At 42.8% G+C, this 26,203-nt stretch overlaps 1 protein-coding gene and 1 pseudogene across 1 annotated transcript in view; both read left to right on the forward strand.

The window, feature by feature from the left end:
• The first annotated feature begins 499 nt into the window (after positions 1 to 499).
• On the forward strand, positions 500 to 5,507 carry LOC121624237 (annotated as a pseudogene).
• A 3,722-nt stretch (positions 5,508 to 9,229) lies between these two features.
• gpr158a (G protein-coupled receptor 158a) overlaps positions 9,230 to 26,203 on the forward strand; it is a 62,034-nt gene continuing 45,060 nt past the window's right edge. Inside the window, exons 1-2 of the mRNA XM_041961812.1 lie at positions 9,230 to 10,101; positions 22,141 to 22,246. Of these exons, the coding sequence (XP_041817746.1) occupies positions 9,230 to 10,101; positions 22,141 to 22,246 (978 nt within the window). The remainder of the gene's footprint in view (positions 10,102 to 22,140; positions 22,247 to 26,203) is intronic.

Consider the following 26,203-nt stretch of genomic DNA (forward strand, 5'->3'; position numbering starts at 1 on the left):
TTGGCAGATTTACCACTTAAAATTTGCAGTATTTGCTCAACAGACCAGTTTTGTTTAAGAATATAGCCAGTGGTCAATTTCAAGGTATTTCTATAATTCCTAATTGCAGGAAGTTCCATGTCATGTGAGGACTACAATTTACAGCAACAGTTGACCTTTAATCCCCAACAAAGGAAAAACACTATACACTATTTTTTATGACGTTGTTATTGAATGTCTTTGTCTGGGAACTCGTATAATTTCTCTGTTTTAAGGTTGAGCTCTTCATCTCGTCCTCCTCTTATCATTTTACAGCACCTAAAAAGCATGAGATTACGGGAAACAAAAACTCCGCTTTTCCTGTTTTCTTCTTTTTATCAAACCTTTATTGGCCAAAGAGACTTTAAAGGACACAATTGTAAATGCTCCTTCTTGGCGTTTAAGGAGTGCTGTAATCTGCACAGCCTTTAAAAGGCTGCAATTCCTTCACATCCATCCAAACCGTCCTGCGTGTCTGAAGATGGGCTGCAGACGCACTGACTGCCTCGCAAAGTCTCTGTCGGGCCTTTTTGAAAAACTTGGATCGCTTGTGCGCTCCTATCCTTTTTATTTTTTGTAATTCCTCTCATGCTCTCAGCAGCACTCGGCGGAGGCTTCGCTTTTCTCAAAGACAGGGAGGACAATGACTTGGAGAGGCAATTCACGCCCAGGAAAGGACCCTCAAAGGCAGCGAGAGCGTTTCTCAGGGAACACTTCCCCTGCAATGACTCCATGTTTTCAGACGACAGGATGTACGACAAGGGCAACTTTGCCTCCCTCATTGCTGTATCAGCCAACAATGCAAATATACTAGCGAATCCTGCCTTTGAGGACATCATCAGACTCAACAATAAGATCCTTAATATCACTGTGCATAATGGGAAACTGAGGTTCAATCAGTTGTGTGCAAAGGCCAACGGAAGTCGTTCGCTCTCATCGAACCGGCATCAGCTTCCCTGTATATACACACAGATCCGGCTCTGTGTTTCTGGGCTCTGTGCTCGGTGGTGTTATCACAGATGCCAACAGCTCAGTCATCAGTGCTCAGGCTGCAAAACTCTTCTACTACTTAGATAATGTGGAAAAGACAGCTAATGCCCCCAAATTATGGCTGAGAGGATTTAAAAACCTCTTATCAGATGAGATGGACAGCAAACACATTGACGTACGTACCCCGCTGATAATGATGCTTTCTTTATTTTCTCACATAGCTTTTCTTTAATCAGCCTCTCTGAGAAGCTCAAGCATATGTTGATAACCTCTTTTTGTGTTAACTAATCAAACGAGGATTATTCAAATTAGCATTAAGCAACTACAGCTCCCATGAGTCTTTGGAAGTGCACCAGCAGCTCAGACTCAAAGGAGGATGATGAGAGATGCCAGTGTGCAGACAAATCCATTGTTTGTACATCTTTTGCAAATTGTTGCAAAGAACATTTGCATTTCTGGAGCAATTTTTTTGTGAAGTGGTATATTGGTGTTTGGTATAGTGGTTATTTTTTAAAATATCTGCATCAATAGATAGATAGACCCAGTGTATTTTTTTCAACATGTCACCAGAATTGAAGGTCAGGTGTTTGTGTCATTCGGCATCAAGAGCTTCTTTCTAGAGAGGGATTCACGAGGATGCATATCACAGTGGAAAAATACCAGTTCTCCACAATGCAATGCAGGAACAGCTCTCATGTTTTTATGACGTTTGCTCTCTGCACCCACCTGTAAAACCTACAAGCAGTACTGTAAACATTTCAAAAAATTGTGAAGTCACTTGTCCTAATCCTTAAGTTTTATCTCCCAAACTGTCTGCCTAAAGGCTAATTCAAGGCCTTCTTGCATCACCATGAGCATAATTGTGGTGGAGGAATACTTATCCACAATTTATTTTATGTATTTCAAAATATTATGTGTAAAAATGTTAGAATTTGCCTATAAAATCTCCACCATGGGTCATTTATTGTTTATTTGTAGAGCCTAATACAAGCAGACGGTCTAAGAGGTATGAAGTGCAATCTGGTTAAATCATATCTTGATATAATCGAGGTGCAAGGCACATTTGAATGCAAAGGGGGTGCAACAGCAGTGGCTGAAGCAGGCATACATTGTAACACATCGTACAAAATAACTCTTTGAATACATTTAACACCAGAAAACGGATGATATCCATCACCGGAAAAGCAAAATAAATGTGGACTTTGTCTGATAGTTGAACATGCGGCTGCACAGAGATGTTGCGAGAAGCAGTAGCTTTGTATCTAAAGTAAGTAAGATGCATTTTCTCAGCATTTTAGTTACAGCTTGTGTGCTCCCGCTGCGTCTTTACACTTCCTTTTGAGATAATGTGGTTGGCAAGGTTGAAGACGCTCTGCTTTGTCCTGCAGTCCAAGCTGTGCTGTTTTATTGCTGTCGTGACATCCATGTGCAAACGCTGTCGTCCGATTTAAGTACTCATATCGGCTCCTCCCTGCTGTACTCTGTTGTAGGTGTCTCACTACACCTTCAAATCCAAGCAAGAGGAGATTGACAGTCACACCACAGATGGCTTCCCTTTGTTCCTCATCACTTATGCCTGTGCTATCACCTTCTCGGTGATATCCTGCCTGAGGTAAGAAGTGATCAGTGACTGTCACACGGTGAGTGATTTCCTGACTGCGGGCCAAGTCCGGAACACAGCGAGCTGTTGTTTATCAAAGTGACTGATACAGGAGCGCCACAGGCAGGCTACATGCAGCAACCATAACAATTTCACCTTAGCTGCGTCCAGAGCAGGGTTATCGCTGTTTTAAAGGGTTTAGTTCACATCTCATTTCTTGAAGGTGTAGCTGAGAGTAGGTTCGTCTGTGAGTGGACAAAATAATGGAAACAGCTGATAACTTAACACAGCTCAATAAAAAAACATCATGAACTACAGAATTAAAAGAAAAAGTTGAACAATAGCTGAACATGAAGCTCACTGATAATGCAGATAGTTAGCCAACGTTAACAAAGTATAGACTGATGTAGCTTTGCTGACAAAGAAACGCTTAATTTTTCTTAAAAAAAAACATATTAAAGGTTTTTGTTCATATTTAGTTTCTGCAAAGTTTAGTTGATAATACACAAAAACACATGCACGTGTAAAAACATTGCTCCATGGTGGTAACAATGGTTAGAAACTTCACAGAGCACCTTCAACCTTTATTGATGATCACTAGTTTCACTGCTCATCTTCCTGCACTGGTATGAAGGTGTGATATACTCAAATGCTTCAACCACAGAGAGCTGCACCTGCTCTTACTCGTCAAAACCTTTTTTTTAGTTTTACTGTAGAACAAATAGCTAAAAGGCATTAAACAGCTGCTGAAATGCATGCATGTGTGACGCTCCTTCATCTGAGGCTGCTCAGGCTGAAGCTGTCAATGTAAATTTTGGACCTTGCTTATTGTCACCTTTACTAGTTGCATGAATTTGATTGCGACAACGCCCTATCTTTACCTCCTTGACAGGTTGGACAACGTGAGAAACAAAGTGTGGGTGGCCGTGTTCTGCGTCTTCTCCTCCGGCCTCGCTGTTCTCTCCTCTTTTGGCCTGCTGCTTTACATCGGAGCGCCATTTGTTATCATGGTGGCAAACTCTCCTTTCCTGATACTCGGTGAGGAAAAGAAAAATTTTGTTCCATGCTGTAGTTTTAGGTTGTTTGGTGTGCAGCAGATATCAAAGAGTGTTCTGCATTTATGTAAAAGTGTGTAGAAAATACTCCTTTTGCAGCGCGTTTAAACTGTAAGCAGTGTTTTAACTGCTTCATACATTTTTTATGTAGATTAAACTGTTTTATGAGAATTTTATGGTTTAAAAATCTTGCAAAACATATAAAGTCTCACCAATGGAAATACAGTGCTTCAAAACTGTGGTTAATTTTGCATCACGAACGTAATGTTTTCCAGGAATCGGCCTCAACAACATGTTCATAATGCTGTCCGACTGGCAGCACACCGATGCGAAAGACCCGGTGCCAAAGTGGATGGCTCATTCCTACAAAGAAGCTATCATGTCCATCACCATCACCGCCCTGACCGACGTCCTCAAGTTCTCCATAGGCGTCGTGTCCGACTTCCCGTCAGTGCAGTCGTTCTGCCTGTACACCAGCACCTCCATCCTTTTTTTTTGTAACATCTACACAATCACTTTCTTCGGCGCCTTCCTGGCTCTAAATGGGAGGCGAGAAGCCAACAACAAGCACTGGCTGACCTGCATGAATATACCATCAGACAATCTCGATCATCACTCTAAGGTATGTAACATCTGCTGTGTGGGAGGCGGCTATGATAAGAACACTGGAGCAGAGAAAAAACAGCCAGCGAGTAATTTCTTTAAGGATTACTACGGCCCGTTTTTGATCAAACCCTGGGTCAAGGGAGTTGTAATCTTCCTTTACGTGGGATATCTGGCCACAAGTATTTATGGATGTTTCCACATACAACAGGGGATTGAGCTGTATGATCTGGCAGCTGATAACTCCCACGTTACGAGATTTAACAGGAAGGATAGGGAGTATTTTTCTGATTACGGCCCATCTGTGATGGTCATTGTGAGTGAAGAATTCCCATATTGGGATAACACCAAGAGGCACCAACTTCAGGGATGCATGAAGGCCTTTAAAAGGCTGCAGTTTGTAGATGAGGACATCTATACATCCTGGCTGGACTCCTATTTGTCATATGGTCGAGAAACACATTTAAACCTTGATAATAAGGATGTTTTTCTCAAAAATCTGCCTCAATTTTTTGATTCATTTCCTTTTTTCAGGCAAGACATGAACCTGACCGGGGATGCCATCTATGCATTGAGGTTCTTCATTCAGACTGTGGACATTGCCAATGCAAGCATGGAAATTCACATGCTTACAGGTCTTAAAACCACCGGGAGCAGCTGCCATGCAGCATCTTTACTGGTCTATAACCAGAAGTTCATCTTCTACGACCAGTACGGTGTGGTGGTCAGCAGCACGATTAAAAACGTTTGCGTGATCACAGGCGTGATGTTGGTCATCTCTCTGCTGCTGATTCCACACCCCCTCTGCTCGTTGTGGGTGACATGTTCGATCGGCTCGGTGACTGTGGGGGTGACTGGTTTCATGGCGCTGTGGAACATCAGTCTGGATTCCATCTCCATGATCATTTTCACCATCTGCATCGGCTTCACCGTCAATTTCTCCACTCACGTGTCTTACGCCTTCATATCCAGCGAGCGGGACAGCGAGCGCCGACGACAAGGCTGTGGACGCTCTCTCCGGTTTAGGCTACCCCATCCTTCAAGGGGCCTCGTCCACCATCCTAGGGGTGTCGGTGCTGGCTATGTCGGAGTTTCACACGTTCAGAACATTTTTTAAGATCTTCTTTCTTGTTGTGTTTATTGGGATGCTTCAAGGCCTCGCTGTCATCCTGACGCTGTGTACAGGCCGTTCAGATGAAGGAGAAAGTAAAGAGAAGAGTTTGAAAATCACCAAACTGTGACCGCTGTTACAAAGCCGATCAAGTACATTTACTCGCAGATCCCATAATAAAAAAAAAACACATTTGTTTTGAAAGTGATTGAGAAGTATAAATAGAAGTAAACAAAGAGCATCTCTAATTCAGTGAAGCCCCTGCCATGATATTTATGGAAGTGGACGTGCATAAATTAAAGGACCAGTGTGTAAGATTTAGGGGGATCTGTTAGAAATGGAATATGTATGTTTTCATTTGTATATAATCAGCTGAAAATAAGAATCACTGTGTTTTTTCAACCTTAGAATGAGCACTTTCTATCAACAGAGGGAGCGGGTCCTCTGCAACCTCACCACTAGATGTCACTAAATCTTACACACTCCTTTAAAGTGTACTGTATTTTGTAAGTTATTCACTTTTTAATGTACATTTTGTTTGTCTTTTTCTTGACGGATTAGATTTTGATGCTTTCTAAGATTTCTGGTGGTTTTGTCAATAGTATTTTGTATTCACTGCTATATATTGCAATCATTGTGGTTTAGGTTTAAGTAAACTTTTCACACTTTAAATTCTTCTGCCTCATAATAAACTGCTTGCTGTTGCTGTGCAGAAATTGGCTTGCTTCGAAGTTGACTATCTAAACCAGCTGTTTTAATACACTCATTCATTTATATGCCGTGCTGCAAGGCCAATAACATCATATTATCATTACTGTGATAAAAGTACAATGCTTCTTATTAGGCAGCTTCTATCAAAATTCATAATCAGTGGAGCAAAGTGATGTTCTGCTGAACTCATCGAGTCTCTCTAAAAATACCACCTGAAGTGACTATGACTATAATGAAACGGTACAGTTTTACTTCTGACAAGTTTATAGTGGAATTTATTTCATTGGCAGCAGTGGGAGCAATTGATCATTGATCAGTCTGTATAATTCCTTCACATATATTTTCATGTCATTTATTTTTTGCACCCAATGTGATCATGATGACTCATTTGGGATTAGAGTTGGATTACAAATTAGAAGTAAATTATTGGTTAAATCTCAAGCAAAGTGCACCTAAGGCTACATGTACAAAGATCACATATAACATTCACAAATCTGAACTATTACAGTGATGCAACTCAACAATGTGTGGCTGCAATTGGTGCCCAGAAACTGCTGTGATCCCGTTCAGAAGCAGTCGGACACCCAGAGAAAACCCAGCTGATAAACTGGCCACGCAGTCGTAGAGGATCGAGCTTTTCTCAGTTATTTTCTGTGCCGTGATGGCAGCTGCTGGATTTCTAGTACAGGACGAGCAAACGTCCTCAAGTGCGGCGATGTGTCGGTTGGTCAAGATCAAGGTTCCAGCGTCCCCGGTGGCCCCGAGCATCACGCAGGCTCACTCCCAGCTCTGTCACCCTCCGTCACGCCTGTCTTCCTCACCCTCCTTCCAGGACAAGATGCCTCCAGCCCACACAGCGTGACGTGACATGCCCCTCCACCCGGCAGCGAGAACTAGAGCTTGAACTAATAAGAAAGAGGGAGACTGATAGATTGGTGACGAAGCAAAGAAATACACCAGGTCCCGCTTTTCTTCATAAAACCCAGATCCTTCGCTGTAGTTTGCTGGACTTCCACAGATTTCTGCTTCGCTTTGCTTAAATTGAATACATAGAACCAAGGTTAAGCATCTGTTTGCTATGTTAGAGTTTCTTTGGTGCATTGTAGGTGGAGAAGCCCACTATGAAGTTTGCTGGTGGGCTGTTTTTGTTGCTGAAGCAGAAAGTAAACTTTAAAACTTAATCTTGCGTGTACACTATGTGCCCACATTTGATAGTGGAACATTTCAAAACAACAGGCATTATTATGTTGCTATGTGCTCTCTTTCAGAACTTGGCCAAAATGACCTTTGACCTGATTCACTGATTTGTGTAAATATCTGCCTATTCTGAATTTGATGCAGCAACACGTTCCACACAAGTTGGGACAGGAGCAACAAAAGACTGAGAAAGTTGTAGAACGCTCCAAAAACACCTGTTTGGATCATTCCACAGATAAACAGGTTGATTGGTAACAGGTGATAGTATCATGATCGGGTATGAAAGGAGCATCCTGGAAAGGCTCAGTCGCTCACAAGCGAGTCAACACAGTTCATTTTCAAATGACCGAATTCTGCTTTTATTTGCTTTTTACATGGCGTCCCAACTTTTTTGGAATCAGAGATGAAATTTTTTCCCTCTCTCATTTGACTCTTCTCATTGGCTCGCAGTGGGCGGGGTTCGGTTGGAAAAACAGTTATGTCACTGCTTCCATGCACCAATCAGGATTTGAATCAGAAACTGATGACAGTTGTTTGGTCACTGCCAATCAATGTTATAAAGCACTTATATATAACACTTAATAAATAACACCTAAAAATATGTTTTAAACTGCAATTGTTGCTTATTATCATGAATATTAGATGTTGTACGTGGACAGTGGTGTCCCCAGGTCTTTTGCCATTTCTCTCATCACATATATTACTGACATAAAAGCACCATCTGTGGAAAATTTCTCCCATTTCTTTATTTTTTGCCCTACTTTTATTTCTGGTTTTGTATTTCTTATTTTTGGCCAAACAGTGTAATCTATATTCAGATATTATGCTTGAGATGATATACGAATTTGGGGGTATTTTTAATTCGAAAAAAGATAATAATTAATGCTGAATTCCACTGGGAATAAAATAAAATACAATAAATATATAAAAAATCTCCAGGATTATATTTCACAGTCTATCTGATATGTTTTCCCTGTTTTTATAGCATCAGTGAATTTGGTTTTTAGTATTTTTAGAATTGTTTTACAACTTTGACAGAAAGTGGATGTAATTAAGCTTTTTTTAAACACTGCTCAGCAGTGAAAAAAAAAAAACGACTCATGGTCGCCAGACTGAGAGCAAATCTCTGGCCTATCGACTGATCTAAATTAAGCAATTAATTTTGATAAATCAGCCGCCGCTGTTAACAGCTTCAGCACCGGACAGCTCCCTCACCGCTCCATCTCTTTCAGCACCGGACAGCTCCCTCACCACTCCATCTCTTTCAGCACCGGACAGCTCCCTCACCGCGACGCCGAGGCAGACACGGCCAAACGCGGATCAATGGCGCATCTGGAGCCCTGTGAGATGATGAGGAAGACGGGCTCTAAGGGCGCATAGCTCCTGATGTGTCTCTCCGTGGCTTCTGTAGGCCTACTTAATGCTTGTTGTGGTCGGAAGAGGGCGGAGTGCGTTTGTCATCCAAGTGAGAAGCTCCCAGACTCGGTGCCTCTTAAAAAATATATAAATATAATAACAACCTGCCCCTTTACCCCTCCCTTCCTCCTGGTTTGGATTCAGCCTCTGAAGCCTACATGCAGGAGGAGAGCGTCCGCCGCACAGCAGAGACAAGACAGTCTACAGAGAGAGAGAGAGAGAGAGGTGGGGGGGAAACAGCTGCAAGCGGATACTCAACATCAACAAGCTGTATGAGGCATCTTTAAAGACGAAGAAGGGATTTGGCGAGGACAGCGAGGGGGGTTCCTTACGTTTTCTCCCCTCCTCCGCCTTTTGATTTCAAGAACAGAGGCGTGGAGCTGGCAAGAATATCCTACAAGTGGTGAAGCGATGGTTTAGCGGAGCAATTTGGTAGATTTTCTTCCAGCACGCCCGCCTAACGACGCTGTAATTCCGAGCAGCAATCCCCCAAACATCTGTGGACGCTTTTTTTTCCCCCAGAGGGAGATGGCTGTTTTCCGGCTGTTGCTGCTGCTGCAAGTGGGATTTGTGATCGGATCAAACCATAAATACGCGGAATGGTCAGCGCATGGGAGCGATATCAGAGCACAGGAGGCGATTCACGGCGCTCAGACGCACCGTCGGCAGCTGGCGCATCTCCGTGCACCTCCTCATCCACCCGGGGAGACGGCGGAGCTGCCGCAGAAAATAGAGGAGCATCTCCCCAGGGTGGTCACGGCTTTTCTCCACACGGGGGACTCGACCACCTTAAAGCACGCTAACTGCTCGCGGAGGTACGAGCTCACCTCTCTGCGGGGAAGGTCACAAGCCAGCCCGCATCACTCCATGAGCAGCGTGCTGGATACGGTGCTGCACGCCACAAACTTCCTCAACATGATCCTGCAAGCCAACAGGTCCAGGGAGCAGAGTCTCCGGCGAGACATTGAGTGGTACCATGCCTTAGTCAGGAGTATACTGGAGGGGGACGCCAAGATTCACCGGGCGGTTGTCACTTTTAGCGCGGATTCGTCCGTGGCGGGGCCCTCGGTGCTTCTCCAAGCCACCAGGGCCGGCGGAGAGATAGTCCTCCAAGACCTTTCCAGCATGGCCCACCACCATCTGCACAACCACACCGCGGACACAGAGTGGTACCACGGGGTCAAAGACAAGAAGAAGCCCAGTTTCCATAAGAGGGTGCTGAGCCAAGATTTCAGATCAGTCTCTTTAAAGAGAGGAGAGAGTTTTATCCCGGACAAGACGCACGTCAAGTGGTCTGCGCCCTACCTGGAGTGTGAAAATGGGAATTTTGTCCCCCGTTGGCTTCTGACCTTATCGGCTGCCTTCTATGGCCTGAAGCCCAACCTGGCTCCTGAATTCAGGTAGGCACACAGCTGACACCCCAGCAGCCATGATGGTATAAATAGAAAAGCTGGTGAACAACAAGCTCAGCAAAACATCACTTTTGTCCATAAATCTGTTCACACGTGATGCATTTACTTACAGTCTACCAAAAGATTCATATCAGCCTAAAGGTGAGTTAAGGTGGGTTTAACCACTACACCTGCAATCCTCAAGCATAAACCTGGAGAGGACTGAAGGTGATCACACCTGCCTCTCCTTCCTCCCCAAACCTACTGCAGCTTCCCCCTTGCTGTACGAGGGGGGTTTTCTTCTCTCCTCCAGTCTGACAAGGCGGCGGGATGCTAAAAATAACCCTGGATGTTACTGGATGTAGCAGTGGTGGAAACCTCTGGCTACAGGCCATAATTCATTTTTCAGAACTCACTCTGCTGCATGCTTTACTACTCAGGAAAATGTCGTGTGCCCTTTCTTTCCCCCTTCTTCAAGGCTGCTAAATCTGCGATGAGTCAGACCCTTCCTGAGATGAGCGGCCGCCAATTTAACAAAAAAAAAAAAAAAAAAAAAAAAAAAAAGCACAGCAGCCAGCATCAGCAGATGAAGAAATGCTGAAATATGTCTGATGTTTGGGTGCTTTGTACAATCCATGTCCTAAAGCCACCCCTGCTGCAGCCTGCTTCATGTTTACGCCACCGGTCCTGATGTGCACTGGAACAGTCAAGTGTAAAGGCTCCATATGATCCAGACCAACATCTTCCCAATGAATATTTAATCAAGATCACTAGTTGTGTGTGTGCTGCCTTCGATGAATCTTTAATTGATACACTCGAGTCGCTCGCAGGCAGGCATGGATTGCAAATGAGTCAAAACCTGCAGTGATTATGCTGTAATAGGCTATCAGCTACCTGGAGTTATCCCAGACTAAAGCCTCTCACAGCAGCTCCACTCACTTACAGTGGTCTACTGAAGCAATCTGATATGGGAAATTAGCCTGCACGCTCTGATGAACAGTCAAACCCTGTTTTACACCAGCGCTCCGGTTTCCAGTTTATTTGTGAAGCCAAATTCATGATTTACTTTCTCTCCATCGCCAAAGGAGCCGCTTTGCTGTCCATTTTTTTTTCACCTTTCTGGGCCTCCCCCATAAGATCGAAGGTGTGACACGCGTGGGCGTTTGGTATTGTTTAATGTCTCCAGAGAGCGGCCTGATCAGCAGCACTAACACAAACATCCCGCTGCGCTTCAAGGAGCAGGAGAGCAGCATCCATTCATGAATGTGTTTCTTATGGATTGCTTGTAGAACTGTTACTCATGAAATGTGGAAAAGGGAGTCTGCACACTAAAGACCAATGCAATGTTTTATCAGAATAACTCCACATGTTGGGAAATGTGCTTTAACTTTCATGCCAAGAGTTAGATGAGAATTGATAACCACTCTCATGTGCATACACTAAATATAAAGCTACTGCTAGCAGCTTAGCATAAAGGCTGGAAAAGGAGGAAACCTCCAACCTGGCTTGTTTATTTACCTGACTGGATACAACATGTTTTTGTGAGCTTTAGAGGTGCTGGCAGGTGGGCTAGCTGATTCTTCCTGCTTCCAGTCTTTATGCTAAGCTAAGTCAACTAAGCTAACCTGGCCAAGCATATTTAGTGCACAGAAATAAGAGTGATACTGGTCTTCTCATGTAACATGATTAAGTGTATTTCCCAAAATGCTGAACCATTGAAGCACTACTACTAAACAATAAAGCCACGCTTTCAGCTGACGTTATGAGACCTCCGTCAGGAAAGGGAATCTCAAAACTCTCAACCTGCTCGGTGGAACAGTTCAATATTTTGATTAAATAGATTGTTGTCCTGTCTCATGTTTGTACATTAAATATGAATCCATTCCAACAACAGCAAATTAGCTTAGCTTAGCATAAGGCAGGGGGAAACAGCTAGCACAGCTCTAGTTTGCTGCATGACTCCAGAGAACTGCAGCGGCCATGAAATAGTCACATCCTGTAAAACCACAAGTGGTTGTTTTTTTAATCCAGATTAAAAGGAAGCCAGGCTAGCTGTTTTTATGTTTTTATGCTAAGCTTAGTTGACTGTCTGCTGGCTGGGGCTTCATATTAATGGACATTATGTATGGACATGGTATTGATTTCTTAGCTAGCTCAGCAGGAGAGCGAATGAGCAGGTTTCAGAAAATGTGCATATCATAGCCCAATATGCATCTCATAGCTTGATGTATGCGTATATAAGGCTGTGGAATTGATGGAAATTAAGCTTACTCAATTATGCTTCGTCGGTGAGTCAGCCATCTTCATAATATTGTCTTAAACAGATAAACGTGGAACACTTTAGGCAGCGTCTTGTCGTCGTTTTTGCCATGCATCATCCCTCTCTTAGTTTGTTTCTTCACAGCCATCTTTCAGACGCTCATATCAAAGTAGCAGACGGCTCCTCCTGCAGCCTCCCTGCGCCTCAGCGCCTGGCCAGATAAGAAACAGGAGTGGAGCGGATAATATAGCTGCCTCAGACATCAGCTCTCCTCCGTTTCCCCTCCAGATGAATACACAATCAATACGACAATGAATTAATAATGAAAGATGTAGAACAACAGCCCTGGATAGGCCATCGTGATTCCGGCCTTTTAAAGCTTCAGTCGCTTCCTGTTTGGTGTGACGATGTCGCGGGTAGGACTTGTTCTGAGTATTTGTGCATCTGCTGTATGGAAATACATGCAGAACTGAGGCTGTTTGCTAAACGCCGAGGTGCTAAACAACTAACACGAGCTGTCAGAGCAGGAGTGCATGGACATACGATAGATCGACCTGCTGCTTCTGTGAATGTGTAGGAAATCGCTCCTCTTGCACTTCATCTCTTCCCTTGCTATCTGTCTCTTCAGCTGCACTCGAGTCACAGGGGAGGCAGCTTAGACCACACACAGACGACTGGCTGTTTTCAAGTGTGTGTTTGTGTGTGCGTGCATGCCGTTATTGCAGGTTGATACGTACCGTCCTAATTGGCAGATCACTCACAAGCTCCTAACAAGTGCAAAAGCCAGTTTGAAAAACACACAAAATGGGAAGACACAGAGGAGGAAGGCAGGGAGGAGAGAGGGAGTGTATGTGTGAGGTGAACACACACTGTACTTCAAACTCACCTTTCACAACACAGACCTTAATTGCTTTGAGGATGAAGCTCAGGCAGCAGCAGCAGCACTATGATAAGGCAAACTAATTGAAACTATCTTAAAAAGTACAGCGAAATAAATGTTTTTTTCAGCACATTTCTCCAAAGGCCAAACAGGTTCTAATTAGATGGCAGAGCCGTCTTCATTTACGCTTGGCTTAGCTCCTCATTTTGCTGTACAAGCAGCTAAAGTCTGGACAGCCTGACTGCTGTGGGACGCTCAGCCATCGAACAGAGTGGGAGGCCTCGAGCTCCAGCAGCATCTGCTGAGATGGACACCATCCAGGAACAAATAGGAAGGAAATCCCACAATTCCCGGGGCTAAGCACGATAATATATGACGGTAAACTGAGATGAAAGAGAGCAGCAGAAAAGAAAAAAAAAATTGCATCCAAGAGGAAAATTAGTGGAGACTCGCAGCTAAGCTTTTGAGGCCAGGAAGCTTTCTTACCCGATAAAGATGCTGGAATTATAAGTGCACCTGCAATGAGTGTAACCTTGTAGATTTTCCACTGAGTGCAACCTGAAGCAAGTAGGGGTTAAAGATCCCCAAGGTGCTCCATCTCCCCCCGCTGACGTCACTGGGACTCCGCCGCTCAGTGAGGTGGCCTGTCAATACGACGCCTTCAGCCAGTAAATGTCAACAGAAAATCCAACTGCCAGCCTAACGAGAGATCATATTCCTAATAATACTGCTAATGATGGGAGTAATCTCAGCGATGGTGATACTATTACGGTGATGTAATTCAGTGGCCTCTCAAAGGATTATCAATCTGTAATATCGTTACTGTAGATTTATCCTTTAGAAATCTGTTGTGGGATAAACAGAGCCGCAGTGTTATAGAGGAGGCTTCAGCATGGAGAACAGTGCTGGTCTAAAAAAATTTGAAAGGGTTTGGAAAAAGGGAATTTAGGAGGGCGAAATGTGTGCACAAAATACAGGGAAGGTTTACTGTTTAACCTCCCAAATTGTGACAGACCTTCAATGTGCAAAATATTAGCTACTCTTTTCATGATTTATTATTGTAGATTTCTCATACTAAACGTATGTCAGTTATAAAGGAGGACAAACGTATAAAAAAACCCGACAACTTAAACACATTTTCAGCTTTTGCAGTTTTCAAAATACAAGTAACCTAATATCAGACAGATATCCCTTTGTCCTTTGGTTCATTTAGTGCATCTCACTCTCATACTACCACAGGAGGATCATATTGGTTTCTTTCTGTCCTATCACATCCTGCAGCTGTCAGCAATAGTACACAATTTTAATTCAAAGGCAAAATATAGGAGAAAAGGAATTTCAATGCAAATTTGTCATGCAAAGTGGATGCCACTCCTGTTTCAGAGTAGAGATGGATAATTAAATGTTGCTTGTTTGTTTGTTTGTGTTTCATTTGTTAGATGAGGATACCAATTTTAAGGACCTTATAGGATGACAAGGGTGGAAATACCAAGGACAATGTGCTGTTTATTAAAATATAATTGGACAAGAACTGTTTAATTTTGATGTGAATTGTTATCAGTTACGGTCAGTCAGCTAATATTCTCCATGCAGCTGTCAGGCTGTCTTTGCCTGCAGCTCAAATTATTGAACCATCTTCTGACTTGGTGTTTGGTCTTCAGAGGAGTGCCTTTAATGACAAAAGTGTCAAGAGCCCAGAAGTGCCAGCTCTCATAAAAAAAACACAGAGATGTCTTTATTCGCTTTGTGTGACAGCGGCTTCGCCACGGGCGCTGTGTCTTTTTTGATGACCGGCGACAGAACTCAATAAAATGACCCAGGCTGCTTTGAAACACTGGTAGACAAAGCAGCATCATGCCCAGCGGCTATACTCAAATTAGCTTCTGCTCGTCCTGTCAGCTTAATGCATTTCCATCACATAAGAGACATTTTCCTTGGGAGGGCTGCACGGTTCCTGCATTGTGACGACATAATGCTTGACCTGTGCCCTTCGAAAAGGACAGCAATGTGTTCTTGTCAAGACGCTGGGAGCAGGACTCATGTGCATGTAAGTTCATCTGGGCGTGCAAGTCTTCTGGCTACATGGACAAGCTAAAGGATTGGCCTAATGTTGAAGCTTCTGCCAGTCTGCCATGTTCCCCTCTGCTTTCTATCATTCTTGGTTTATCTGCAAACACTCAGGGTAACTGGAGACATCAGGGATTATTCTTCTTGCTTCAGGAGAAACATTAAAAATTAGCCCGTTGTTTTGTACAATTTTAGAATTAGATTGGAAAAAGGAAAGGAATGCCATACACATGTTTGAGCACTCAGCTCTCAGCCAACAATTACCAAGGTCTCAGACCTTAATTAGCTTCATAGTGCTTTGGTTTGCTCACAATCATCGTTAGGAAAGGCTCCATGAAGGTCATGAATTTGTCATAATTAGCGTATGATTTCTTGAGTTAAGGCCAAAAATCTTTTGTATGTTGTCACAGAGACCTTCAGACCAACAGTTCGTCTTTGAATTAAGTGGACGTTTGTGCCAGATGTAATCTAACTCCCTCCAGGCATTCCTGAGATATCGCCTTCATGAGAATTGAACATGTGTGAGGTCACAGTGATGTTGACCTTTGACCTTTGACTACCAAAATCTAATCGGTTCATACTTGCATCCAAGTTTCAAGAAATCCCCCCAAGGCATTAATCTTAATCTGGTTATCTACATATACTTACAAGAATACAAAAGCTAACTTATCTTAGCCGTATGTGCTTCCTGTCCCCACACTGAAGTGACAGGTTTCACACACCTGAACAAGCTCAGCTGATTCCTGAATGTAAGCTTGCCAGTGCCTAGTTAGCAGCTAAGAAAGCATAACATTTAAATAAGACGACTTTGCAATTAGGGGCTATAGGTAGCTGCTTCAGGTCACCTCTAGCTCCTGCGCTAAGCTAATAGGTCTTGGACCGGTCTCTCCTGTCCTGTGATTGAACTGAATAAAATGACATCAGCCGTCTTTCCATCTCTTGGTAAAATAACAAACAAGCTAATTCTTCACGATGCTACCCCGATTAGCATCAGCAATATAGCTCCTGAATTTCAACTTGTAGTCCTGTGCAGTACCTGATACTGAATCACATTTTTAGTACAAAATGGTAATATATGTTGACTTAACAACAGTGAAAACAGTGTATTATAGTATGTAATGTGCACTAGAGTGGAGCGAGGACACGGCTATCGTTAGCTAGTAAGTTACAGCTGTTAACCTTGCTAATGTTGTTAGTGTAATTGGAAAGCACTAAAAATGATTAGCTACATTGCTCATATCAGCCTCATGTAATCACACAGCAGCGTCCACTTAGCCCCATGAGAGATAGCTAACAATCGCTGCTAATAGAACAGATTCTTATGCAGCACTTGATCTGGCATTAGTCTTAATCCGGTCACTGCATTTCATTGTTTCACCACATCTCCCTTCCAGAGCAATTGATTTAGTATGAAATGAACTATGACAAAAATCACATGAATCTTGTGTCTCTTCTGTGCTACAATTACTTGACACCCAGACTTCCTGATCTGTGCAGAGCAGCTAAATGGCCGAATCAATCTGAGAGAGAGAGACCGCTTTCTGGGTCTGAAAAGAGACGCACAGCTCAAAGCGTATGGGCCTGACATTCAGCATTCATTCATGAACACATCAAAGGCTGACTTGTAACAAAGAGGGCACACGGAGGCCTTCATTGCGAGAATGTTTTGGTGAATATCCTTTTGTAGCCCATAAGCAATTACCCAGATATATCTCCAGTCAACTTCATAATGCTGGGGCTAACATTAGCACGGTCTGACTGGCCTGTCAGAAAGACCGGAGCCCCTGCTGGTGGGATGCTCCTCTCTTTGCTGGCCTGGCCTTTAGACCCACAAAGAATGGAGGATGAAAGGAGAGAGCGCTCTGTTTCCTGGGGCATCACTATCTCCTGCTCTCTGTGATAATCCTGTCTTCATGCCCGAGGGCCTTGATGGCCACCATGATGCTTCTGCCCGTGTTCCTCGTCACCGCTCTCAAATTGCGACCCCCGTCTTTGTGCTGCATGCATTTTCAGTTGCCTTCAGAGCCGGCACACGTGCTCTTTCTTCCTTTCTTTTTTTTTTTTTCTGCAAGCTATTTTATACGCCATATGTCCACTTTGGCTGGGATGCTAAAGATTGCCTGGAGAGTTGGAAGCAGAAGAGAAAAAGAGGAGGCGACTGTGGGAAAAAAAACAGGAGAAAACAGGCTATTTTTTCTTTGTATGGGCTCTCCGCTTCACAAGCGAAACCCAAGCAAATGTTAAAGCTTGAGCTGCCAGCGAAACGCACATTTTGATGAATCCTACGTCCTAAACAAGTCGTCCTGTTCTTGTGCTGTGTGTGCTTCAGCGCGAGTCTTTTCTACCCTCATTACATAACAGAGAATTGAAAGGGAGGTAATTTCTCAGCAAAACAACCAGCAGTGCAGCGGAAAACAGCGAGGTCAGTTTGCCCCAAGGCAGGACCGGAGCAGCAGTTATTAATAACAGAAGTGCAGGCAACGAGAGCGTTGCACTCGCCTGGTGTGCACAGGGAGCCGGATGTAGTAAACCAGCTCCTGTGCACCTGGAGAACATGCCACACCAGCGCTATGTGTGTATGTGTGTGTGCGGTTGCATAAGAAAGGGAAAGCTAAAGGGACAGAGAGAATAATGGCCTCTGAGTGATGTCAATGATCGTCACAAGAAGTCGTCAGTGCTGCTGGGTGCATTTGCTGTACATAATAAATCCATTATAAGCCTCAGATCTTACAATAGATACAACAACTCATTTATACAGATACTGGTGCACATTTGTGATGCACATGATTGAATATAAGGCTTTTTTTCCCACCGTGGAGCTTTTATTTATGCTGCTGAGCACACAAAGAGGGCAAAGAGGGAAACTTCAGGGCCCCTAAATGTCCCAAAATATGGGTTGGTAGTAATTTGATTAATCAATTAATTGGTAATATACATCACTAAAGCACAAAATCAAATGATAATAATCAGGACCTTAATGTCAGTCCTTCATCATTACGTGCTTTTCCCCATAATAATAATACTGTCAGAGGTGTGCAGATGTATGAAAATAACAAAGCGAGATTTGAAAACTACTGTAAAAATCTGTCAAACCACATCTTTTTGAACGTCAAGTAGTGGCAGATGTGTTGGAGGGCAGCAGAACTTGACTGGTTTAACTGGTTTATTTTATATTCATTTTATACAGAGTTTAGGTCTAAACAACCTGCCGACTTGCCAAAATTAGTTATTATTGGTTATTTTGTGCATCAGGAGCCGTCCTACTAATTAAGGAGAGGGTGAAACCTGCAGCGTCCTGTAATATTGTTTTTGACAGACACCTGGCAGCCAATCAGAAGTGAGAGTTTTCCGTATTTATTCACTGAATTATCCGTTTGACCTTTTTCACAGCAGGCATTAGTAAAACACACAGGTGTAACCAGCAAGACTAATCCCAGCTGCATTGTCAGTATCTCAGTCAGCCTTTTTCTGCTTTGACATGTTGGAACGCCTGCCGTCAAAAAAGGCCTAATATAGATCAGTGCAGCGCTTCCTGCCATCTCGTCTTTAATTACAGACATAAATACAGACTTTCTTCCCAAAAGTGATAAAGCAACACTGACAACATCCTCCGCCGCGTCCTGTTTTGTGTGCTGCTTTGCTAAGTTGCCACAAGATGTGGTTTGACTGAAGCGTTGCCGTGGAAACCACACTTTCTTTGTCCTCAAAACTGAGCAGTAGATGGGACAATGTGTTTACATGCCTCCGTGTCCCAGCGAGTGTCGGCACATAAACCCCAGCTGTCTTTTTTTTTTTTTTACGATGCCTGGGACGTGATCCTGTAACCGTTTACATGTTGCACTGCACTGAGAGAATATTTTGGATAAAATCTATATATTCATTACGTAAACTGATCCAATGTCAGTGAATGTGAGTGGCAGTGATGTTTGAGCTTGGGCTGGTGGTGCGCTTTTCTTCCAGTTATAGTGGCTGATGCCGCTCGCTAACAAGTTCTCTGCTGTTGCTGCTTTGTATTGCAATTCAAATGCATCATGTTAGTCTATACAGAGCTTTAGTTTTATGTTCCCCTCATTTGCATTTATCATACAAGTCTAAAAGAAAACCATTAACACACTAATTTTTTTGTTCTGTTTGCACTGACGCAGCTTCAGTACAGTTCATTATTGCTGTGCACGTGATTGGTAGACAACAGCTATTGCACAGTGCAGTGATTTAGTGACATTTGTAGAGTAGAACAAGGTGTGCAGAGGGCTGTTCGTTGAAGAGAATGAAAAACCAAGTAATACTGTGCTCCATTAGTACCTTAGACCACTAAGGGCTCTTTAACAAAAGCGGCACTGGGGGCAAAATGCATTAATAATACAAATCATGGTATTCTAATTAAAGCCTTATTAGCCACTGATCACTGGTAGAAAATTGTGCACTTGTTCTAAAGGGGGAAATCAACCCTGAAACAGGAGTGACGTTTAGATTTGTAGCTCGAACCACAGCAAAGATAAATCTCTGCTGGTGCTTTTGAGACATAAATCCTGGAAACTGGAATCAGTAGTACTCTGCTTTTCCCTTTTTCTGTCTGTTAATCCTCTAACAAAATAAAAGCCATGTGAAAGTCAGCGCTCAAACAAGCATCACGGCAGTTAAAGGTTGTTAGAAAGTCAGTCAGTGATTCATTGTCAGTGAAGCAGCTCTAGGTTTTGCCTGATTAAACAGATTACAGCTCTGATGCAGCTGCTGGCTTCGGGGGTGTGCTTTATTCACACCGATCACTGAGGGTGAATTTGGTGATCTTTTTTCTTTCCTTTTTTGTCAGTTCATGTGGATGCAGCTGCACGTGCATGTGAGGCTGCTCTGCACGGAGAAATTTGTACGCACTGAATCAGATCAGAGAAACAACGTTTTTTTTTTTTTTTTCTGGCTGTCATGAAACTCGCGAGCAATGACTCTCGAACGCGTCTTCCACAAAGTTTAAAGTCAGTATAGATTTTCGAACAACACTTAGCCTCGGGCTGCGCTCCATTTTTTACATCTGCCAGGAGGGAAAGCCTGTACGTGGGCTGAGATCGCCATGAGACAGTTCCGGGCTTCTTGGTGAACCGAACATGTCTGAAATGTGTTGTCTTCAATTTAACAAACAGAATAATTAAGAAATTGCTACACATACATGCAGTATTTGGCTATCTGTTTGTCCCGTGTGCTGCAGCTGTCAGGTAGAAAAACCCACACCAATCAGAGCGACTGACCTTCAGAATCAGCCGCTCACCTTCTCTTCATAGAGCTTAAGGCAGCTAAGTGAGTGTAAATCCTGAGCAGCCCTGCTAGAAGACTAGACGACTCCAGCCTTTCCCAGCGAGCTCTGCTAAGTGATCTATCTGCAGGTGATCGTCTCTCTGTCAGGCTGAGTTTCAGCTGAGCAGCGACAGAGGCGATTAAGATGTGGACGAATACCTTCCTGGTTCCCAAAATGCACATTTGCTGCACAGTTTTTACAGCTGCTCAGCAATCGATATTCTCTTCTGAATCTGCGGCATGGTCTGCCCTAAAATTCCCACCCTCCTGGGAGCTTTGGGAGATGTAAACAGGAGGTGTAATGTTGCCACAGAGCCAGTCAGTGAGCTGTGGGCTACAGCCATATTTGTTTTGTTTTGGCAGCATCAAAAAAGGCTGAATTAGCGATTCGCACTGATTAATTAATTAATTAATTAAAACCTAATGATTCTCAGGCAAGTTCTGGAGTTATAAGTGTCTGTCTGTCATTTCTTAGCCAATTTATGGAAGTTTATTTAACATTTAATGACTCTAAAAATATGTGTTAATGTCTGTGTGTTCACATTTGACTCAGTTATGACTCTGTGAAGGAGGCGCTGAGGGTTTTTAAGTGCTTTAATTGGCTGCTCCAGCAACTGTTGACCATGCTGATACGGGGACCGATCACACGAAGTTAATTAACCTCACATTGTTTTTAGAGCTATTTTTGGATGCACCTTTGACCTCACATCTCTCACTTCAAGTTTGAAAACCTGTGGTTCAGAGGCTTCTCTGTTCATGTCACACTGGGGCATGAAACTGTCTAAGAGAATTATAATTTCTACCGTTTTGAGCTGCACAAATAGAAATGTGGGGTTTTTATTTTTTGCTGTACATGGATGGACTGTTTTCCCACTGCATCAGGCCTCATTTCCGTGTTTCGATGCCCCACTAGTTCTGTAAGCAATTCTCGTGTACATTAGCATTATTGCTACAAGGGATTATTGTTGATTTGGTGGTTTTATGTCATTTGTTATTAGTTTTCTGTTATTTTTCAGAATATTTCACTCACTTTGGAGATTTCTTGTCGCTTTTCTGCTAGAGGTGGGCAATACCACAAAATGTACTTTCAATGCAAAACCAAGTAAAATGCAGCTAATGTGCTATTGTGCAATTGAGAGAAACATGTCATAAGGTCTGTTGAAGTTATTAATTGGCTACTTCTAAATATATTCTAATTAAAACCTTACAATTTGCTAAAGGGAAGGCCTTTCCTTTTACTATTCTCCGTCAATCCCATGCATGTTTAAACACAAGACAGGTTTTATTGGTTTATTGGTAAATAATAAATAAATGTAATCTAAAGTGATGGATCTACGTCTTTGTATGTATTGACACATGTATCCTTACTCCAATTTGTCCATCACTATTTTTCTTATTTTTTTGCCATCCTGTCAAGCATTTATTTAATATTTTTCTTATTGTTATTTTTCTACACTTTTAGAGGACAGTGTGTAAAACATGCAGTATCCCTCACTTTGCACTGACAGTCTGAATTCTTCAGCAGCCGGGTTAATGGTGTCCTCCTGTCTTGCAGGGGTGTGGTGCGCGTTGACATTAATCTACAGGATGTTGATATCGACCAGTGCTCCACTGACGGCTGGTTTGCTGGAACTCATCGATGCAACACGACCACTATGGAGGTGAGTGTGCCGAACACGCGGATTAGTTAGGATTGATTCCCTGCTGAAAACTGAACTGTAACGTACACGCTTTCGCCACTAGAGCACTAAATGGAAAAAGCACTAAATCTGGACGTCACCTATGGATGGTAAACGGATGCTACTTTAATGATCCTGTTACAACCCACGACCACTTATCTGAACACTGCAGGCTATCTTTTAAAATCATGTACATGCAAGTGTCTTTTTGCCATCACCTTTAAGATAAGAAGTGTGTTGTCTTGACAGTGCAGATGAGTGTTCTGCAAAAACAGCTCCAGTCCTTCCTTTTTGTGTCTCTGCTGATCATATATACAGAATACTATTATAGTCACAACTGTTATTGTGCAAGCATCACTTGATGTTTATCCTTATAAAATTATCCTTGTCATCCTTGTTTTATCCCGTGTCAAAGTTGCGGGATAAAAATATGATTTGCTCACACCTGAGGCGTTGTTAAACGTACCTGCACCTCCTCCACCCACCTTATGTATCAAGGCTATGTTGTTATGAAGTATGATGCGTTCAGCTTTGTGTGAAAGAAGGTGGACGGATGGACCCAACTGGACCAGGGTTCACTTAATTAGCAGTTTTTCTGGTCATCTGGATGACCATCATTTTTTTAGACAATAGGCTAACAGAGATACAGTATACACTATACTTGGCTCCAAATCTTAAGGGTGTTTTTACAGGGTCAAGAAATATATTTCACTCAATATCAAAGTGATGGGAATGGAGGTGGAAACGTGTTCAGCATCGGCAGAGGAGGAAATAGCCCTGGCCATTTTCATACTGATGAAAAATAGTCTGTCTCAAGGCCTGGGAACATGTGGGCAGAGCTCGTGGACAGGATGATAAAACTCTTAGCGCTCTGCTATTTTTAAGAGGAAGCCAAATCTGCGTGCTGAACTGGAGAACGTCCTTCATTTTTATTTTCAGCAATGCTAGCTAGAAAAGATGCAACTAATAAGCGACTAATACAACTCGCAGGTATTTTGGTAACACTTTATAATGCAGGAAACATTTTACAGTGTAATTTTATTGTATGAATCAAGTATAAATAAAATACTACTCCAGGAGGAAAGGGCAAAAATTTTTATTGCCCTTTTATTACTACTCTATATAATGAACAGCACTTACACTGAAGTCAGTTAAATCATCTATACAGAGGAATATCAAAACTGTAAATACATTATAATATTAGTACTAACGTGATTTTTTCTGACACTTAATTTGCAAAATACAGCAATTTATTTCTCCTTTTCCTCTAAAACATCTTCCACTGTACTTACATTTAGGTGCTGGACCAGTGGGAACTGCCAAGTACTTTACTGGTCCTTGATTCATGCAATGTAATGATGCTGTAAATCACAGGCTGTGTTAATCGTCACCAATATTTTTGCTTTTGTGTGAAGTTATGTCCTAAACCTACCCAATAACAATTTTCTGGCTGGCTGAAACAAGTTGTAAACACAGCACTTTCTAAACTGATGTATTTAAATTGTTAGCAACGGACACCTAGTTACACATCCAGCAAGCAACATTATCGTTCGTTGTTGTCACCTGGTGAGTGTAAATCAAATATTGACTCTCTTTTAGCTCCATTTTTGGTCTCTACCAATCCCTGAGGGCAAGCTCTGGCTCTGTAGCCACTGTGGTCATTAGTTAGTGGTTCGCTTTGTCTGGTGTTTGGTGCTGAGCAGGAATCATACAGTTCAGTTATCAGCACTTTTTAGTTGAAGATGGCCGCCCGCCGCTGTTGGAAATTCTGCCAGAGAGGTGTCACCATATAGACAATTAGCTTACAGATGCTTAAGTGATTCAAAGCTAAAGTCGGATGATAATTCTCTGTGCATTTCTCACTAGCTGACCCCTTTCATATACAAGTAGCCATGTGGTCAACAGTTAGCCTAACAAGCAGTAATTCCAGCTTTGCTCTGCTAAAACTTTTCTTTAACCCACGAGTCATGAATATATTCAGCCTGCTTTCATGGCAATCTGTCACTTCGACACAGAGTGCTGCCGCCCGGCTAGCAGCTAGCCTTCCTGTCCTGCCTGCCTGTTCGGCCTCATCGTTAGGAGCGATAGATTTTGAAGACGTGCTGTAGATCAGACTGCTTCATAATGCATGTGATGTAATGGATTTCAGTGAGCCTCTTTGAATAATTAATCACTCTCTTTGTCTGAGTACTTCCACCTCTCTGTGGACAGTCAATGCCAGAGACATTTGACATAGTGTGTGCGTGTGTGTGTGTGTGTGTGTGTGTGGTGGCTACAAGGAGAGAAATACATTGTTACTGGTATAGATTTTAGCTGGCCTTGCGAAATAATGATCTCTGTGTGCTTACAGTGCAGGCCTGTGTTCGGAGTATGCTTGCTTACAGCTGAACGATGAAAGCTGTTGTGGTCATGGCATGTTGCAGGCTGTGTCTTGTCTTGCACGACAGCTTTAACATGGAAGAGAGCTCATTATCGCCATATCTGCTAGATAAACAACAGGAGAAAGTAAAGAAGCAGGAATTCCTACACATTGAGGTAAATGTGCCAAGAGCTGCGGTGATTTTCACCAGCTCGTTAACTCTTGTGAATGTGTAGCGCAGAGTTTGTTTTGTAATTCATAAACTCCACAAGATCTCCGCACATAATAGCAGTCTTGTGCAGGTAGGCATTACAGCTCTATCTGTTACAGCTAACAACCTGCCTACCTGGTCCTAAAGTGCACGACCAGGCAAATCGGACATGACGTGGGAGGCTGATGTCTCTCCAGCTATGAATAGAAAGCACGAGTGCAGTGGACTGTAATCAAGTCTTGCAGGCCTGTATGCGTGTGTGTGTGTGTGTGTGTAGTAATGTGATAAAAACAGCAGTGGGAGGGATGCCCCACACTTGCAAACAGGGATTCATTTTGTTTTATGGCTGTATTTTGTACCCTCATGCAGGTATTTCCTTTGCATGTGCAGCAATTTGTTGTTTCATGGGTTTCTTTGGGGCCATTTAGGTAAAAAAAAGACAATCATTTCAGGCTACCAGGCATCCACTTTCGAAGTATTTTCTTTCTTTTATTGGAAACAGAGCAGTTGGTTTAGCAGTTTATTTACTCAAGTGTTTCATTGACGTAGTCACATTTCCATTCCGCCCTCAGATGCTCTTTGTAACAGCGTTTACATGTAGACTCTGTTTCGCATGCACAACTCTGAGAGGATTTATTCAACATCTATGAATTGCTTTCATCACACATCCACTGTTGTTCCTCTGCTCCTTAGCAGCGTTTTAAGTGCCACCATTCCAGCAATTGAATTTGACAAAACGCAGTCGTTCCAGCCGGCCAGCCAGCCGGCTCCCTGGCCTCCCCTCACATCCTGCCTCTCAAGCTGCTGTTTGCCCAGCCGAGCATGCAGAGAGCCCAAACTCAGATGGAGGCAGATGCTATGGATGACTGATTCGCCAGGCGAGCAGAGGCAGGCAAAACAAAATGAGGCTCGGACTGTTGACAAGAAAAATACAACAACCCAGCATGTCAGAAATCTATGGTTATTTGAAGGCAGTGCTATTTTAAAGCACAACAACTGTTAACTGATTTCTTTGATTCTCTCCTCACTGATCATTTTCACAAAACCATACTTATTTTTTTTTCTCCCAGTGGTGTCACAGTTGACCTTAGCTACAGAAAAATCCCACGCAAAATTGTGGGGTGTCAGATTTTTTCCTTTGTTTTCAAGAAAATAAAGTTTTTTAGACTAAATAGCAGACAAAAAATACTTGATAAAATGCTGCAGCATAGATAACCAAACTTATGAGCAGGAACAAAGCAATATAACATTTCCATATCGTTGTAAATCAGTTGTTTTTGCAGTTAAGCTCTGCATATATCACCATCAAATTACAGGAACTTGCAGGTAATGAGAAAATCAACCCCAATACGCTCGTTTATTTTAAACT

The sequence above is a fragment of the Chelmon rostratus genome, chromosome 20 (genome assembly GCF_017976325.1).
Source record: "Chelmon rostratus isolate fCheRos1 chromosome 20, fCheRos1.pri, whole genome shotgun sequence".
Lineage (NCBI taxonomy): Eukaryota > Metazoa > Chordata > Actinopteri > Chaetodontiformes > Chaetodontidae > Chelmon > Chelmon rostratus.